The 16,917-nt window shown below is 49.7% G+C and overlaps 2 protein-coding genes across 2 annotated transcripts in view; one reads left to right on the top strand and one right to left on the bottom strand.

Moving 5' to 3' along the window:
- LOC139047030 (phospholipid-transporting ATPase ABCA3-like) overlaps positions 1–16,917 on the bottom strand; it is a 177,823-nt gene that overhangs the window by 3,361 nt on the left and 157,545 nt on the right. The gene's annotated exons all lie outside the window — the stretch shown is intronic.
- Positions 902–16,871, top strand: LOC139061141 (uncharacterized). The gene is made up of 3 exons (XM_070540761.1): positions 902–1,518; positions 5,517–5,691; positions 14,415–16,871. Exons 1-3 carry the CDS (start codon positions 1,214–1,216, stop codon positions 15,750–15,752), a joined length of 1,818 nt encoding a protein of 605 aa, XP_070396862.1. The 5' UTR covers positions 902–1,213; the 3' UTR covers positions 15,753–16,871.

Below are 16,917 nucleotides of genomic sequence, written 5' to 3'. Positions count from 1 at the left end.
GAGCCAGCACACTCCCATATTATATGTTCTAGCGTACCTTTTTGTCTACAAATTTTGCAGAGGGCGTCATTATATTCTCTCGCCTGTGTTAAGATGTGTAATTGTTTCCCTGGAGGCACCGCCAAATGCGAGCATCCTCCAGAGAGAGAGACCGATGCGGAGGCGGAAAGATTCTTTTTTCGGCTTTGCAATGATCTGCGATTCCCCTGTACGTGATGATGCTATCTTTGATCCTTGAAACTGACTGCTCTAGAGTTGCCCGGTGGTATAGTGCTCGGGCGAGCTCGTGAGCGGCTTCGTTGTTTGGGACTTCTTCATGGGCCGTAACCCAGACAAAAGTTATGTCCCTCCTGGGAGGGTTTTTGAGTAGATAAATCTTGCTACGAGCGCCGACATTACGACAGCAATAGTCCAAGGAAAAAAAAAACTCCATCGCGTAAAAGGGCGGCATCGCCACTAATATATGTTTACAAAATCATAGTTTCCGCTTGTGTGTGAGCTCGCGGCATATATGCTGGGGAAACTACGCCGTTGAAATGTTAAATACCTAGTAGGTTTAAAATATTAAGGCAATGGGAAAAAGACGCCTTCGCTAACTATTGCGCCTTCAGGCACCGAGCCTTATAAGCTATACAGAGCAAGCACAAGCAGGCTGAAAGATCTTTTTGAAACACGTCACCCTCCAGCAACTGTAAAACAAAAAAAAAATGTCCGCAGTATTTTTTTTTCTCTGCTTCAAGTTAATTCCCTCAGCGTCTTCTCTTTCTCGCCATGGATACCAACAGTATGTCCAGCCCCTCTTCTTTAATATATCCGGGAAATACATAATACCAACGATTATCATCCATTTATTATACTTTGTTTATTTTCCAAATTCAAATTGTCTTCTTTCTTTCTCTGCTACCACACAATTTATGATCAAACCCCCGTGGCGGTTGGAGCCACAACGACCAGTCACCAAGCTAAAACAAACCAAAATAAAATTTGGGCCTCTTGGGCGGGTGCCCCACGGGCGCACGTGAAAGAGTGCACGAGTAGAAGAAGAACAAGAAGAAGAAGAAGGCACCTGGCCGTAGCGGTCTCTTCGGAAGCCTCCTCTCGGTTCCTGCGATTCAAACCCTCCGAACGCGTGGACTTCCACACCGGCGACCTCAACCGCGGGACCACCTCGAGCAGAGTTATCGCAGTCGTCGTTCGATTCAAAGACGACGGCATGCGACGCGGCCAGAGACCCGTGCAGCTGCCGCCGTGTCCTCGGCGACGTCCTGCGCCCGTCCAGCCGCCGCTATCGCTCCGACGGCGCAGTCCTGCCCCCAAGGACACGTCCTGCGAGGCGTCCTGCGCGCGCTACTCTTGCTTCATGCTGCTCGCCGTCCTCGTCGCGACGACCACGCTGCTAGCCACGCCGGCGCTGCTCCTGACGCGGCTCGACCCGTGGCGGCGGGACCACTTCACGCTGGACGAAGACCTGCGACGCTCGCGCGACCACAGCGTGCACCCGTGCGACGACTTCTACCGGTGAGTTGGGGTGGCGCGGCTGTATGCCTTTATCGCCGTACGTAACGGGAATTAAAGCGCTCTATTTTTTTTAGGTCAGTCGGTACATGGGAGCCTAAGATTCGAGCGTAAGAAAGATACGTCAAACGCACTAGCCCAACAAGAAGGATCGATTAACCGTGGAATCAGTTGGGACAAGGCAAGAATCATGGACGAAGAATAGAAATCTTCGCTTCGCAAACCTCATCTTGGTATCTGTGATCCTTCAGACCCAACTGAGCGCGCACTGAATAGCTACTAAGGCAACTTTCCACACGTGTATGCCCGATGCTTACGTCACGTCCTGAAACGTACAGTGTTGGTCTAAAAACTTGAACCCACTGTGAACGGCCGGAGCGTAGTTGCGCGCCGCGGCTTTCTTGCGCCGAGGATAGAGAGGGCGAGGGAAGCGTGCCTCTTTTACTCGCAAGCGTCGTTTGATAACAGCGCTCGTGAAAAAGTACGGCGAGTGGGACGCGAATGCGATGGTGGCGAAGCGGAAGCCACCCGACCGGCTAGCATGCTGTTTGCAGCGCATGCTCGATGAGCGGGCGGGGGTCTCTGGCGACTTCTGTCAAACGCGGTATGGTCAAATTTCGCAATTCCGAGTGTCGTAATCATAAGTTAATGTTTTTCGGGATTAAATTAAAGGTACAGCGCTATCAATAGTCCTCCGCACGCATGAACACGGGCACATTGCGAGGATCGTAGCTAAGATCTCATTTAGCAGTTGAATACTATATTTAATGATGTGCCACAATGACATCTCGTATTTGTCAGCATGAATGCCACAAGTAGCAAATTAATCAAGGAAGCATAAGCTTGAAAGGTTTCACCTGCATCTCTAGACGAAATCGCAGGGGGCAGCATGCCTTCCAGGAACAGAATGTGATTTGGTCTGTGGTTGCCCTGAACAATTGCAGCTTTCCGACGTGTTTCTAAGCTAGCCAACGTCCCTGGTAGAAAGCGCGCTACTTATAACCCATTTTGTTAAACTACCTGTGAAGCCCTTTCTCGTAGAGACGAACGATGCCTCAGTAATCGATATGAAAATACTTCCAGTAAACCCACGACAGTGACAGCACCGCCGGTGTGACGCCTTCACTGGGCGAGAATCCTATTATCTAGTGGCCGTGTTGCACTTTACGCGATTCAAACGCAGGATGCCCAATGCAAACGCGATGAACTTACACTGGCCTCACGTGTGCTTGAAAGTGGGCCCTAGCGATTATTAGGCAGTGTGTAAGAGGGAGAGAGAGAGAAATTAATTTACAGAAAGGCAGAGAAGCCGGCCTGAGCTATAACTTCTCTGGCTTGCTACGCTACACTGGATAAAAGGAATTGGGAGGGAAATTCCTGATGAATGATGATGGTATAAGGAAGAGATGCGTATATACAAATTCACAGAGTTGTGGCCTCTCTAAAGCCGTGCGTCCAGCCCAGTGGCTTGGAGAAAAGCTATAGCGGCTCTTGTTACCACACTCTTGTTAACGAATACGCAGACGCTGAAGCGAAAACAGCTTTAGATAATGCTTGTGATAACACTGATAACACTGGACCCAACCAGATCGACGACACAAGCCATTACACAAATGGGACCAAGAAATGAAATTTTGTATGCCTCACAAGCTCACAAGAAGCCACACGAGCATGGTGCACCGGATTCACCTCGGTGTCGCATTCACCAACCGTTATAGACATATGATAGGTGCCAGTGATACTAGCCCAAACTGTGAATGCTGTGAGGTGCCAGAAATACTAGAACATATATTTTGTGTGTGTCTAGCCTTCGCGCAAGAGCGACAGCAACTTGCCTCTTCTATTGCAAAGATCCATGAGAGACCGCTATCGGACGAGTTTCTTTTAGGTGCACGAAGATATCAAAAAGGCGAGGTAATGTGAACTTTTCTAAATGCCGTGAGAATTGGTCGAACTCAATGGGCTACTCAAGCAGGACGAACGTCTTCTAGCCCCAAAAAGTTTTCATAATCTCACTGTCGGTTCATTTAAAAAACATCAACGCCATACGCAATCATGTGGTAGTTCCTTAGTGGAGAAGTGCGGTCAGCGTTTTTCAAATATTGTAATGGCGGTTACCTGCAGGGCCTTTCCGAAGAGAGCCCTTGTAGTCGAAATTACTGCGTCCCGTCTTTTCTAAACGAAAGATGAGACAACTGCCCGCATATAAAATAAAACCTGGAACAGCGCTAAACGGTACTGAGAGATGTCAGTTTATATTTTATCTTTCGTTTTCATCGCACTCAAAAATGCATTGAAAATGTGTATGTAAAAGCATAATGCGAAGGCCCTTGCCTACAAATATGTAGGATAACATATGTATGTGAATATGTAGGTAATAGGAAATTCCTATTTTTATTGTATAAGGCGCTGCATTGAAGCCGGACAGTTTTGCCCAGGCGAGCGCATTTATTCTCACGAAGCGCTGCACCACGGCGGCCGCAAGACGACCTCGCAGCTGGCAGAACGAGCGACTCATTCGTTTTTCACGAGCCCTGTTATCAAAGGATACTTGACAGAGAGAGACAAGCTTCCCTCACCCTCTTTACCCTCAGCGCCACGATAGCTGAGCGCCGTCGCTCGGCTGCCGTTCACAGCGGGTTAAAGTTTTTTGACACAGAGTGCACAGAACTCTGTTCTGTTCTCGTCCATCGTCACCGTTTACGAGGCTGTAGTGTCGTTTCCTTACTGTGACCTTTAGTGCACGACGTCGGCGTCCACATTAGTGAAATGCGAATCACTGGGAGTAGGCTTTTCCAGAGTATCAAGCTTACCAGCAACGCTCAAGGCAACATTGAGCCGCGGCATAGAGTTGCAAAGAGCTAGAATGTGCTGAAGAAGAGAGGATGACACGGAAACTACAAGGCACCTGCTCGCCCGCTTTATTTATACCGCTAGGGTGACGTCCGCCATCCCGTGCAAGTCTAACCAGACCTTTGGCGAAACATGTTTGCAGAATCTACCTTATACCCTACTCTACACACGGTGCCCAAGAGCGCAGCGCATACGCGGTGGACATTTATACATTAGATGCAAGGTTCGCCAACTCAACCACGCTACAGTTCTCGCTCTGTACCTCCACGCCCATTGATATAGTTCCTCAGGGACATCATTAGTGCGATATCATCCCTTCCGCCATGATGACACGGAAATGAGCAAGCGTGATTGGCTGGTGCACCTGCTTCGTCGAGTTCGCCCACAGTGTGTTTGGCTGTCATCGCGGCTATATCGGCTTCAAAGGGCTACATCGGCTCCACACGTGACAGCAACGTGTGGCCGGGAAAGGAAGTTCAGTATCAAAAGGAGGGCAATCCCTGATAATTTATTCCCGCTTTCATATTTTCGCTTAATACCACTAATGCAAGAAACACGAAATTGTGGTCATGATACGTCTATGTCTTATAGCGTATAATTGCTTGCTGCTGCCCATTCAGCATGTGCGGATAACAGTACTAACGCGCTGTTTGCTATTATAATGCGCAATATAAGCGGGAATCGATGGTAATGGAGCCGTTTTGCAGGGAGCTGGCTATCTAGCAACAGTCGGGATTAGTCACTTAGCTAATAGGGGGGGGGGGGGGGGCAGTCATGCTTGTAAAGATAAGCCATTGCGGTTTACTCCAGCCTCCATATGACGACAGAAACAAGGCATCTCATGTCATCCTTGACAAGTCCTGCCATTCGTCATATGGGGCACGTCACGTCAACCATGCCATTCAACTCACGTAATGGTACACATAACTTGGAACGACATGTCATGGCATGTCGCTCCTGTTACGTCATGACATGCCATCGCGTTCACGTCGTGTCACGCACGCATGCAACGCATGCATGTCATCCTTGTCCTGTAATGCGTGCTGTGTATCTTAAGTCATTCAGTTGAACGAGATTGTTCAGTCGAACCAAATTCAGTTGAGCAAAAATATCTTCACACACAATATTGCCGCTATCCACTTGCGCAGGCACGTCTGCAGCAACTGGGACGCCAATTCGCGACGTCGAAGCCCACCGCTGCGCAAGTACAAAGCCATTTTCGAAAGTCACGTGGTCAAGCGCCTCCTATTGCGTTCCATCCCCAAGTATTCGCACAGGGCACGAGACAAGGCAACGGCGCTGCTGCTTAAGTGTTTCAGCCGGGTAAGCGAGAGAGCGTCGCTGTCGTTTTCATGCCGTTGCCTGCAGAAGCAACACACACCATGCGCGTGTGGTGTGTGTCGCTTCTCTACGTCCTGTGTTCATAGCACTGAGTTTTTATACTAATGCATTACCAACTAACCCACCTATCCATCTTTATTCATTGGCAAATTTCGTGTTATCGCTTTTCAGTACAACTGCATTGTTGTTCGTCTTTCGGTAGCCAACCATGGCACCACTATATTTCTCCATGCTTGTAAAATTACTAACTACACCATTAGCTAATAAGTGAGGGAGGAAAATAAGGATAGTATTTTCTGTCTCTGACCTCTCGATTTCGTTATGTATGTATTGACTCTTATTTCGAACGCTTCTACCAGCATCGTCCTTGTGGTAGAGTGCGTGTCCATTACTATGATTTACAAAGTCCTGTAGAACAACTCAACTTCTCAGTAGCTCGTGCTCGTAAGAAATTCTGACCTGCTCAGGACGATGAGCAAAACGTGAACAAGGTGAATGCAGGAGCCAAAGTTTCGACAAGTGGACTTGTCTTCTTCAAGGCGACATATGCTTTCCTCGCCACAGTATATATAGGTGGGGTTCTTCTAAAGAGGAGGGGGTGTGAGGCGGGAGGGCGCGGAAACGAGGGAAAGTGTGTTAGCGTGTCGAATTAGTAAAGGAACGCTGTGTACAAAGTCAAAGCCAGGACCCCCCTCCCCTCACCCCAGTCTGTCAACACACGCGCGTTAGCCGCCGTGTCAAGGGCGTCTGACACGCCGGCTGGAAAAAAAAGGGAAGAAAAAGGAAAAGGGGGCAGGGATACGCCAAGAAATCAAACTAAGTGTTGTTGCCTATAGCTTGAGGTTTAGCATAGCGAATAGATTCTAAAGCTCCCTTTGAAACGTTTATGCCTGTTGGTTGCAATGTTTTGAACTTATGGATAAGGCATGATTCTCTGTATTTTCTTTCTAGTTCAGAAGGCACATTTGACTGTAAGATGTAGAGTTTAAGTTCATCAATGTTATGACCTGGTTGGTTGAAATGCCCGGCGACGGCTTTGGGAAGCGTTTTAGCTGTGTCCGCGCGATGTCCGTTTACTCTGACGTTCATTGATTGTCCTGTTTCACCGATATATTGTTTCATACAGACGGAACATTCAAGCATATTGTCACGCTCTAACACAAGAATAAGTGACAGTAGGATCAGCCAGAGATGAAAAATGCCAAGCACTGAGCGATGGTTCTCCAGCTGGCGCGGGATCTTCGACTTTGTCGTCTTCGCCGTTTTGCTGGGCACGCAATGCTGAATGTTCGCTGGCTCAAAACACCAGGTGGCATTATTCCCCCTCCCTATGAAGCATCGACTCGATGCTCAAACACAAGACGTACACGAAAGGTACGCGCATTAGGTAGGACATAAAAAAAGGGGGGAAACGCGCTAGCACACATACGGGCATGCATACGAGGGGAAAAAAATGGGTTTTGTCGGCGGAGCAAAAAAAAGAAAAGAAAAATCACTTCGCAGTTCTTTGGAGGACGACGCGACGACAGCAAAAAACAAGAGTTTGTTTCACCCGTAAACTTAACATCACCGTGCAAAATATGGCTTGAGACGGACGACATGTACAGTCTCTGCGCGTGGTAAACGGCGCTTGGGCGATGGTAGGTCTCCGTCTGGAATCACTTCATAGTTCACGTCGCTTACACGCCTTAGTACTGTGTATGGTCCAAAGTACTTGCTCAGGAGTTTCTCGCTGAGGCCTCGCCGTCTAATGGGGGTCCAAACCCAAACTTGGTCACCAGGCTCATAGGTAACTTGTCGATGGTGAAGATTGTACCTTATGGCATCTGTACACTGCTGCTGCCTTATGTTGACACGGGCCAGTTGACGTGCTTCCTCGGCACGCTGAACGTACTCCTCGACGCCAGGAGCTAACTGGTCGAGCTGATCAATGTCTTCATACGGAATCATGGCGTCTAGCATAGTTTGAACTTCTCGACCATAAACGAGGTGAAACGGCGTAAATCGTGTACTTTCCTGTGTGGCAGTGTTGTACGCAAACGTTACGTACGACAGGATTTCGTCCCACGTTTTGAGCTGCACATCGACGTACATAGAGAGCATGTCTGCCAGTGTTTTGTTTAGTCTTTCTGTCAAGCCGTTAGTCTGAGGGTGGTATGCAGTGGTCTTTCGATGAGTCGTGTAACTCAACTTCAAGATGTCGTCCAGAAGCTTCGCCGTAAATGCCGTCCCTCGGTCAGTGATGATGAATGATGGTGCGCCATGCCGAAGCACAATGTGGTGCATAAAGAACTGGGCAACTTCCGATGCTGTCCCGCGTGGTAGTGCCTTCGTCTCAGCGTAACGCGTCAAGTAATCAGTTGCGACAATGATCCACTTATTGCCGGAGGAAGACAAGGGAAATGGTCCAAGAAGGTCCATTCCAACTTGATCAAACGGCGTACGCGGAGGGTCGATGGGTCGTAGAAGGCCTGCAGGCTTGAAGGGTGGTGACTTTCGGCGCTGGCATTCACGGCATCCTTTCACGTAGCGTTTGACGCAAGCAGTCAGGCCAGGCCAGTAGTACATTTGCCGTACCCTGTCCAGAGTCCTTGAGTAACCCAAGTTACCAGATGTCGGCTCGTCGTGGCAGGCTAATAGGATGTCGTCGCGAAGGGCTTGAGGCACTACTAGAAGATGTGGCTTGTCGCCGGCACCTGTGTTTCTTTTGTATAGGATGCCTTCTCGAAGGCAAAATGACGACAACCGTCGCGAAAGTGGGCGAGGAATGGGTGCGATGCCGCCTTCTAAGTGCTCAATGATGGGCCTTAACTCAGCGTCCGATCGTTGTGTAGCGAGTAGGTCCGGCCTGCTGAGGGCTCCCAGGAAGGCGCTGTCGTCTTCCTCGTCCGGATTCTGAGATGCAACAGGTGCTCGTGATAGCGTGTCAGCATCTTCATGGTTCCTACCAGACTTGTATACGATGGTGATGTCAAACTCCTGGAGTCGCAGACTCCAACGTGCCAATCGTCCAGAAGGGTCTCGGAGGTTGGTCAACCAGCACAAAGCGTGATGATCGGTCACCACTTTAAATGGCCGCCCGTAGAGATACGGCCTAAACTTTGTAGTAGCCCAAATAACCGCAAGGCACTCCTTCTCTGTGGTGGAATAATTTGACTCTGCCCGTGACAGAGTGCGGCTCGCGTAGGCGATAACTCGTTCAGTTCCGTCTTGTCGTTGCACCAGGATAGCTCCGAGACCGATATTGCTGGCGTCAGTGCGTACTTCTGTGTCAGCATCCTCATCAAAATGACCGAGCACGGGAGGAGAAGACAACCGACGTTGTAGCTCCGCAAAGGCAGTCTGTTGTTCATCAGTCCAGAGGAATGGTACGTCGTCACGTGTAAGGCGAAATAGGGGCTCTGCAAGCTTCGAAAAATTTTCAATGAAGCGCCGATAGTAGGCATACAAGCCCAAAAACCGTCGGACACTTTTCTTGTCGGTTGGAGTGGGGAAAGCAGCTACGGCATCAGTCTTCTCGGGATCGGGCCGAACACCTGCCGCGCTCACGACGTGACCAAGGAACTTCAGTTCCTCGTAACCGAAATGGCATTTCTCTGGCTTGAGTGTAAGGTCAGCCGATCGAATGGCTTCGAGTACATTCCGAAGCCGTCGAAGGTGCTCGTCAAAAGTCTCCGAAAAGATAACGACATCATCGAGATAGACGAGGCAGCTTTTCCATTTGAGGTCAGCGAGAACTGTATCCATCATTCGCTGGAATGTGGCTGGCGCGGAACAGAGGCGGAAAGGGAGTACTCTAAATTCGTAAAGGCCGTCCGGAGTCACAAACGCAGTTTTCTCACGGTCCCGCTCATCTACTTCAATTTGCCAGTAGCCACTTTTCAGATCGATAGAGGAGAAATACTTCGCGCGCCTCAATCTATCCAGAGAATCGTCGACACGAGGCAACGGGTACACGTCTTTCTTTGTGACGTTGTTTAGCTTCCGGTAGTCAACACAAAACCGAAGCGTGCCATCTTTCTTTTTAACGAGAACGACTGGCGATGACCAGGGACTGCATGAAGGCTGTATTGCGCCGTCTTGAAGCATTTCCTTCACCTGCGTTTGAATGGCATGTCGTTCGGTCGGGGAAACACGATAAGGCAGTTGCCGTATGGGGGACACGTCGTCATAGGTGATGATACGGTGTTTCGTAATCGACGTTTGACGTATCTTCGACGACCGTGCAAAGCAAGAGTGGAACTGGAGCAACAGCTCAAGGAGGTGTTGTTTGTTCTCTTCAGGAAGCGTAGGACTAATGTCGACGTTGCGTATAGATGGTTCAGCATTGTCGATTGCCTCGGAAACAAAACACTCCGTGACGTCAGCGATCGGGTCGGCGTAGGCGATGACAGTACCGGGGAAAAGGTGCCGGTGTTCGTAGCTGAAGTTCGTGACAAGAACCTCACAGTGGCCATCATGGAGATCAATAAGGCTTCTTGCTACGCAAACACCTTGAGAAAGCAGCAGAGAGCGATTGCTTTCTGCGACCGCTTCACCGTGTAAGAGTCTGTCACATGCCACCTGAACCACGACACTTGCACGTGGTGGTAACAGGACAGCGTCGTCGACGACACGAAGAGGTGCTCGAGGGTGGATGGTGTTGGTCGTCGCTGCCGCGCTCTTTGTCGAGAAAGTGACGAGGCGTTGGCGAATGTCGATGATAGCTCCGTGCTCCCGGAGAAAGTCCATGCCGATGATCAGGTCTCGAGAACACTGAGGGAGAATGCTTAAGCTGGCAACAAACGTAGAGCCGCGAATCTGTATTCTTGCCGTGCACATGCCGAGTGGGGTGACGATGTGCCCGCCAGCTGTACGAACTGGCGCTTGATTCCAAGGCGTTGTCACTTTCTTCAGAAGGGTGGCCAGTTTTTCGCTGATTATAGAATAATCCGCTCCAGTGTCCACTAAAGCAGTCAATTCGCGACCGTCGAGGAGTACAGGAATGTCCAAGGAAATTCTTTTTCTGTAATCAGCAGGTACCGTCGTCGTCGATGTATCGTCGGTCCGCGTACGCGTCAGTAGGGGTCCTTGAGCACGTCCAGACTGAGCGGCCTCGCCCCCGAAGGTCGCTGTGGTTAGTTTTCCCGGCGCGGGCTGGGCGACCGACCCCGCACCACACTCGAATACGTACGGCGAGTCGGAGAAAACCGCCGCGGCGAAGGGGAGCGTGACTGGTGTCGAGTTGATGGGGATCCGCACTGTTGGGCAACGTATTGTTCAATTTCAGGAGGACGCTGGCCGAACCTAGGTCGCGGCGAGTTTGCTGAAAATCCGCGTAGTCCGAGCTCTCGATAGGAGCACTGTCGGTAGACGTGCCCAGCTTCGCAACAGTGAAAGCAAAGGGGACGGCGATCAGGTGCCCGCCACACGTCTGATTTCCTTGGGGCCTGTCGGTGGTCCTGGTAATACGAGGCCGCTTGGACGGGCTGTAGCATGGCCGGGCACGCGGTGCGAAGTGGGGAGGGAGGTGGGGCAGGTTGCCTCAAAGCTTGCGCATACGACATGCGGGAGCTGTCAGTGCTTAGTGGTCGAGCTTCGGTGTTGAAGGGTGGTTCTCTTAGCGCTTGCTGGACTTCGTCACGGAGAACGCTGGACAAGGAGTTGAGCGTCGGCTGTGAGGGTACCGACAGCTTCTGGAGTTCTTCGCGGATGACGGAACGAATGAGCTCTCGAAAGAAATCGACGTGGCCCCCGAGAGCTCCGTAGAAGTCCGTAGGTGAGGCAGCGTTCACTTGGCGTTCGTAGGATGGTGCCCGCTGCCGAAGCGTCTGTTCAATGGTGACGGCCTCGGAAAGAAATTCTGACACTGTTTTGGGAGGACTGCGCACGAGACCGCCGAACAGCTGCTCTTTCACGCCGCGCATCAGGTACCGCACCTTCTTTTCTTCCGACATGCTGGGGTCGGCTCGGCGAAAGAGACGCGTCATGTCCTCGACATACATTGCGACACCTTCGTTCGGCATTTGTATACGGGACTGAAGATCACGCTCAGCTCGCTCCCGGCGATCAGGGCTCACGTACGTCTCAAGAAACCGGCGTTTGAATTCTTCCCATGAATTTAGGGCATCTGCACGGTTCTCGTACCAAACACGTGCACCATCGTTAAGGCTGAAATATACGTTTTTCAGTTTCTCTGCGTCATCCCACTTGTTGAACGCGGCAACACGTTCATAGTGGACCAGCCAGTCTTCAACATCCTCATGTATGGCGCCGTGGAAGGGATTTGGCGTTCGCGGATTCAGCAGCGTACAATGAATCGGCGTTGGGCCTTCCATACCTGTTGGCGTGGTCGGAGCTGCCATTTTCTCTGGGAGGAGTCCAAACTCAGGGGCTTGTCCACGGATCCTTCTGCTGGCGCGGTGTACAGGCGTAACCACCGGTACAGGGCTGGAGCTCCTACTGCTCGGAGGGGTGTGGTGCATAGATTAAATCACCCCGCACCTCCACCAGTTTGTCACGCTCTAACACAAGAATAAGTGACAGTAGGATCAGCCAGAGATGAAAAATGCCAAGCACTGAGCGATGGTTCTCCAGCTGGCGCGGGATCTTCGACTTTGTCGTCTTCTTCGCCGTTTTGCTGGGCACGCAATGCTGAATGTTCGCTGGCTCAAAACACCAGGTGGCAATATAATTCACATCCGAACTTGTGCAAGTGAAGCTAGATTTGACTTCATGTGTATAATTATTTGCGGTGCTTTTAATTTTAGAGTCACTTTGAAGGTGCCTGCAGGTTTTCCACCTAGGGTGACATGTTTTATTACGGGGAAATTCTGCTGACTGACTTTTGCGTGCACTAACATGTCTTTAAAGTTCTTGTTTCGGCGATAGGTAACCCTGGGTACATCCGGGAACGCTTTTCGCAGACGCTCGTTACTTGATAATATTGGGTGGTATTTTCTTAGGATGTTGTTTATGTTTGGGAGTGCATTAGAATATTTTTTATAACAAAATATTTTTTATAACAAAATCATAACAGAATCTATTCGCTATGCTAAACCTCAAGCTATAGGCAACAACACTTGGTTTGATTTCTTGGCGTATCCCTCCCCCCTTTTCCTTTTTCTTCCCTTTTTTTCCAGCCGGCGTGTCAGACGCCCTTGACACGCCGGCTAACGCGCGTGTGTTGACAGACTGGGGTGAGGGGAGGTGGGTCCTGGCTTTGACTTTCTACACAGCATTCCTTTACTAATTCGACACGCTAACACACTTTCCCTTGTTTCCGCGCCCTCCCGCCTCACACCCCCTCCCCTTTAGAAGAGCCCCACCTATATATACTGTGGCGAGAGAAGCAAATGTCGCCTTGAAGAAGACAAGTCCACTTGTCGAAACATTGGCTCCTGCATTCACCTGCTTCACGTTTTGCTCATCGTCTTGAATTGCCATCTCCCGCATTCCCCGTCTTTTCTCTGACCTGCTCAGTGAAGTTGATGGGGGGCTAAAAGACAGGGTTTCAAAGAAACAGTTCACCTCGAGGAGGTTCCTCAGCCATCAATTTTGAGAGGAGAAACGGGCCGAGCCGAAACAGATGAAACAAATTTATTTCAGGCAAATCTTCCGGAAGAGGAGCAATGACTTTGCGGAGCTATGAAAAACAGGGTTCAATGCAATCACTGGGCCCCAAAACATTATCGGTGATGACAGCGCCCATTTAATACGCGCGACAAACAACAATAACTATGAAAGAGGTTACTGTCATAAAATAAGAAAAAAACTTGCGGCACAACCCATCTCAAGATCACTGTCAACGCTAAAGCGTTGGCATTGAATCAGTATAGCGACGCCACGTTTTTCCACCATCGAAACGAGTTATATATGAGGCATGTACATCAGCGGGACTCCTGTTTCAGAGGGGAAGGTGAACAGTTATCATATTTGCCTGTGCCTCTGTCCTGTTGTCAGAATAAACGCCGCACGCAACAGACGCGTCACATCAGGGAAGAGTTTTGGGCTGATGCTCACTTGCATGCGTAATGATGCGAACGACAAATAACATATGAAGTCGGATATATCGGAGCACAGACACGCTAGAAGAATTCTTCCAACTGATACGGTGTAGAAACACGATTGCCTCTAACTTTTCGGTACAAACATACCGACATTCTGCAGTCAGCAAGAAATAGGTTATTCAATATTAGGTTATTTGGCTGCTCACAGGGATGATTATAATCTCACTTTTTTCCTCCTGGCCACATAACTTATTTTCGCAGGTGGTCTTCGCGTGCCTCCCAGTGCCTAATTTTAAGAACACCATAAAGCTTAATTTGGAACACCATGTAAATTCGTTGCGACGGTGGTAGTACCTTGTGTGGCTATATTTATTAAATGCTAAATGTGTTACTGTTGACAGTCATCGTGAGATGGGTTCTGCCAATTTTGTTGGTGTTGTTATTGATCTTTCTGTATCCACTCCTCCTTAAACAAGTATATCTTCACTACACTCTTCCCTTCGATTTCGTGACTTGAGCATGTGTTTTAAGGAAATTATTCATAGGGTAATTATCCAATAGCATCTTTAGCCACTTCTACACTGCGACATCTGAAGCGTGTATTTCACAGATAATTTTCCAAAGATATATAGTAGAACCATAAAAAGAAATGGCGTGTACGTAGGCTACACAAAAGGCAAAAGGTGCGATTTGAGTTTGTTTTGCTCGGGACCGCAGGGCGGCAGGCAGAGCTCGTGGACTATTGCGAAATTCTTGCAAGAGGTGGGGCTTCCCTGGCCGCACAAGTCCCCAGCCTCGAGACCCGACCTCCTCGGCACGCTCGTCAAGTCGTCGTTACACTTCGGCATACACATATTCTGGGCCTTTTTCGTGGGTCGTCATCCATCGCGCCGGAACCAGAACACCATTTACACGACCTTAGACGAACGGTGCACCGACTGGATCGGGAACTTCGAGCGGCTCAGAGATTATGCCAAACACCACGATTATCTCAGACGCTGCGCTGAAATCCTGGGCGGCACCGGGCAATCGTACTCGCGGATGATCGAGGCCGTAACGGTGGCGCACACTGATATCGCCCAACTGGTGTTCCGCTTGTGGGACCCGCATGCCGTTCCGGCGTTTCTTGACCTCGGTGACCCCGAGCTTCGCCGAGCTCTCAACGGTCATCTTGCGGATGATTCGCAGTTCTGGCCCGAAGACAAAATTGTGAACTTGCAGCCCAAGCTATTCGCTCAGCTCAACGCAATTCACTTCAGCCACGACAATTTCACCGAGAACTTCAAGCTCTTCCTCGGTGCGTACGCGGTGTGGTTGCTGTCGCCATACGCCTCGCGTTACCTCACCACCAGCATGCTGGAGGACATGGGCCTCGCAGCCTATGAGCGAAGCTACTGGCACCACAAGTACATGCTGACGCTCGAGGAGACCCTGCCGCTGGCCAACTGGAAGCTTGAACAAGAAGGTTCGGTTGACACGGTTTACACGTCGAAAATGCTGCACCTCGCCAAGCGACCCATAAACGACTTCATCGCTATATACGGTGAAGCTCTCGAGAACTATATGGCAGACGCTATGGCTGGTGTTGTGGTCAACGCCCGGAACATGACTCTTACGTGGCACATGCTGGACCGGACGTACGCCTATGTACCTTTCGACACCAGGGCGGGGTTGTTCGACCTGTACATACGCATATGCACCGTGGGCATGAACATCCTCAAGAAGTCGTTGCGCCACCCTAGGCAGATCGCTCTTCACGCGCCAGGGATCGCTACCTACGGGCTGTACCGCATCCTCGCGGCTAGGGAAGTCGTGGTCCCCAGCTACATGAGGGCGCTACCACTGTTCGATGCGCGCCACCCATTGCCTGTCCTTGTGGCCTTGATCGGCACCCATATCTTGAAGCAGATGGCCACTCTAGGGAGATTCATCCTGTTCTATGATGAAAACTTTGTGGTGAGTGTATTCTTGGCAAAAACATGCTTAGAAATGTTTCAATATCAATTCCTTTTGAGTCGTCTCAATCAGAAAGTTGTAAAGACCTCGCACATTTAACGAAGCTGTTGCGATACTGTACCCGTGCCCCTGTTCCTGCGTTCATTATTAAGCGGGTCCATCAAAATGGTTTTTACTGTGTGCATTCCACAGCTATCCAGCACAGTTATTTCACTTGAGCAGTGCGAATGTACACGTAGGAAATAAAGGGATTATTTGACACACTGAAGAGCTTTGTGAACACAAGTATTTCAACAAGGCAGATTTGGAATGACTGCCACGATGAAGTTGCACTGACCACAAACATGCTTTATGCAGGGAATATTTTAGTTTTAGGGACACCGAGCTAGTACCTGTTTTTGTGAGCTTGCGAGCTTGTGTAACTTTCTTGTGAGCATGTAGCTAAACTGACGCAAAGAAGTCGCTAACATTTCCCTAAGTGCTGCTCTAATGTCGCTGAAATTGTCGTCAACACTGTCTAATTAATTTCATACAATGTATGTGTTTTCAACAACACGTTCACATATATACTAAAAAAGCGTAACGCGTCTTCCAAGGCATTTCACCTACATTAGTGCTCCGTCGACGACGCTCCCGTTTCAGCCGCAGAACCGGAGGTGCCGATAAGAGCTACAAAGGTACGCTGGCCCGTAGAGTCGTCACCCGTTCCGAATCTGCCATAGGTGTTTTAACACAAGTGATTTAATGGTAACGGCTCGACAAACGGCAACAAAGTCGACGCGATTACCACTGTGAAATGGCATAAAAGGTACCATAAAGAGCACCAGTAAGTTTTCGGCTCCTAATGTACTTTTGGAAACAAATAAAAAAATCTGTTTCCAATCTTGAAAAGCCGCAATTGTTAAGAAAGACCGCAAACTGCGATCTTCCATTTCTCATATTTCGCTCTGCAGTGATCGAGCGCCGATTGCGTAATCGTGGCCGTCGAAAATTCCGAAACGTTTTCTTCGCCAATAATGTACCAATTTGAGCGCGGGAAGGTGTTTTTGAAATTTGTTATGTTGGCTCCGGTTCGTTTGCAATGCAGCGTGGTCCATCTTTATCGTTAAAGTATCAACAAAGTGGAAACTGTCCACATTCATAACGTCACATCAGGTGTCGTGACGTCATGACGCCCCGCCAACTTGGACATTCATGACGTCACGGCGAGGCGTCATAACGAAGCATCACAGGGTCATGTTCAAGCTGCCTCGACGACTGGCGC

Source organism: Dermacentor albipictus, chromosome 6 (genome assembly GCF_038994185.2).
Source record: "Dermacentor albipictus isolate Rhodes 1998 colony chromosome 6, USDA_Dalb.pri_finalv2, whole genome shotgun sequence".
Taxonomy (NCBI): domain Eukaryota; kingdom Metazoa; phylum Arthropoda; class Arachnida; order Ixodida; family Ixodidae; genus Dermacentor; species Dermacentor albipictus.
This window is presented reverse-complemented; position numbering and strand designations above follow the sequence as displayed.

Bases quoted from the DNA above. Each gene is read 5' to 3' on its own strand.
- LOC139061141 (XM_070540761.1), top strand. From the start codon at position 1,214: ATGCGACGCGGCCAGAGACCCGTGCAGCTGCCGCCGTGTCCTCGGCGA. The intron at 1,519-5,516 runs GTGAGTTGGGGT...CCACTTGCGCAG, and splicing joins CCGTGCGACGACTTCTACCG to GCACGTCTGCAGCAACTGGG. The intron at 5,692-14,414 runs GTAAGCGAGAGA...TCGGGACCGCAG, and splicing joins TGCTTAAGTGTTTCAGCCGG to GGCGGCAGGCAGAGCTCGTG.